The sequence below is a fragment of the Hipposideros armiger genome, unplaced genomic scaffold, assembly GCF_001890085.2.
Source record: "Hipposideros armiger isolate ML-2016 unplaced genomic scaffold, ASM189008v1 scaffold_924, whole genome shotgun sequence".
Lineage (NCBI taxonomy): Eukaryota > Metazoa > Chordata > Mammalia > Chiroptera > Hipposideridae > Hipposideros > Hipposideros armiger.
The window spans coordinates 424668-426534 of record NW_017732274.1 but is presented as its reverse complement, the minus strand read 5'-3'; the positions used below and the strand labels follow the sequence as shown (position 1 = coordinate 426534).

The following is a 1867-nucleotide window of genomic DNA, read 5'->3' as shown; positions in this document are numbered from 1 at the left end:
AAAAGAGGGATTCACTGAACTAGTTCTTGCTACCCAGGGGTTTAAAGGGTTAAAAAGAACTAACATAGACATGAGGAGAACTTACAGAGAGCAAAATAAATAAAATGACAGTTAATAACATTTTTTATCAGGTGCAGGTGAAGGGTTAGAGTGCTGAGATGCTTGGGGCTGGGTGAGTGGAGAAAGTGGAAAGAAAATATTAAGAGAAAATTCAAAGAATCAGAATGAGAATATGAAGGCACTGTCCTAAGCTTTCCTGTATTTCGGTTTAACCCTTCAGGAACAGGAACCGCACACACGGTCAGGATTCTGCGGCACCTGGGAGTTCAGGGAACGGATTGTTGGTGGTTAACCTGCAAGATGCCCTTTCTAGCTACCTGCCCTCATTGCTAGTCCTTTGGCCAGTCCACTTGTCCACACCCTGCCCCACAGTGCAGGCCCAGTGGTTTCCCGTCAGCACCAGGGAGAGGTACAAAAGACTGTCTGAGCAGGGCTCTGGGGACCAGAAATGCTGCCACTGAGGCAAATCTGTGTCGTGCTGTACCTCAGGGTCTTGGGGGTCATAAGGTCATGAGCAAGTGGTCAAGAGGTCTGCTTTCTTACATAGCTTCATATATTTGCCCTTGCTTCTGTAATTTAGAAAAAGGATCCTCTTCCTGCAAAGTGCGCCCAGCCTGCACAGACAAAGACTACTTCTACACGCACACAGCCTGTGATGCCAATGGAGAGGTGGGTAGCATGGTCTTGGGGCCCCTTCACCCATTCCCTTAGCTTTTCACATTTGGAGTTCTAGCCATCACTGAAGCTGGCACCAGAGAAAACCCCACACACCTCCACAGTGACCCCAGGGCCAGTGGGGAGGCAAAATGAGATGGCCTCAATCGTCAGAAGCTGTTTTTGCCGCCTTTGTTCAACCGCTTATCCACATACGCTCTGTTTCAAAAAGCCATTTCATTTTCTTTTGATTTCTTTCCTTTGCTCAGCCCCTCTGGGCAATTACTGCCTAACCATGCACACTTATTTCCTCATGGCTTTCTGCCTCAGAAAGCCTTTCCTAGGTAGTCCACGTCATCACTGAATCAGCAGTATTTATTTATTTACTTATTTTACTAATTGCTGTACCAGGCATTGTGGTCCAGCTGGGCAATCAGGTTCTAAGACAGGTTCCTGGCCTCAGGGAGCTCACTGTCCTATGTGGGAGCATGGAGACAGGAGAAAGAGGGCCTGACCAAGGCAACAAGATGTGCAGGACAAGGGGGGACCCTGGAAGTGGAGTGACCAGGACTGGGCGAGATATTAAGCTGATAAGAACAGATACTACGCTTGATCTTAGCCAAAAGGCCGAGAAGCGACAGGACTGGGGGAGAGACGACAGATAAACCACAAATGGGTGTATGCTATATCAGATGGCAATAAGTGGTAGGAAGAAAGACTAAAACAGGATTAGAAGCTAGAGAATGACAGAGGGTGGAGCAGCTATTTTAGAGAGGGTGAGGATGACCTCTCTGAGGAGGTGACACCTGGGCAGAGACCTGAGTGAAATGAGGAGGGAGTCAGAGCCCTTGCCAGGCAGAGGCCCAGTGGTTGCAGAGGAAGCAGGCACGTGCCTGGCGTGTTCGAGGAACAGCAGTCCGTGAGCAGGGATGGTTCAAGGGCACACGTGGAGGGATCTGTCTTAGTTTAGACACAGAAGATGGAATTAGGAGTGGGAAATCGCATTCAGCGCTAAGCATATGCTGGGCTATTAGGATGCATAAATGTTTGCTGGCTGGACAGCTGGCTGAATGCTCCTTTTGCTAATTATGCACAGGAAAAAGCCTGGTCCTTAACAGTGATTGTTTTTCATAGACATCTCTTACTCCCCTCC

The 1867-nt window shown here is 48.5% G+C and overlaps 1 protein-coding gene across 3 annotated transcripts in view; it reads left to right on the top strand.

Annotated features, from left to right (window-relative positions):
- The window catches only part of ELAPOR1 (endosome-lysosome associated apoptosis and autophagy regulator 1), a 79876-nt gene that overhangs the window by 48806 nt on the left and 29203 nt on the right, over positions 1 to 1867 (top strand). For all 3 annotated transcript variants that reach the window (XM_019630636.1, XM_019630637.1, XM_019630635.1), the window contains one exon: positions 641 to 729. In XM_019630636.1, the coding sequence (XP_019486181.1) occupies positions 641 to 729 (89 nt within the window). The remainder of the gene's footprint in view (positions 1 to 640; positions 730 to 1867) is intronic.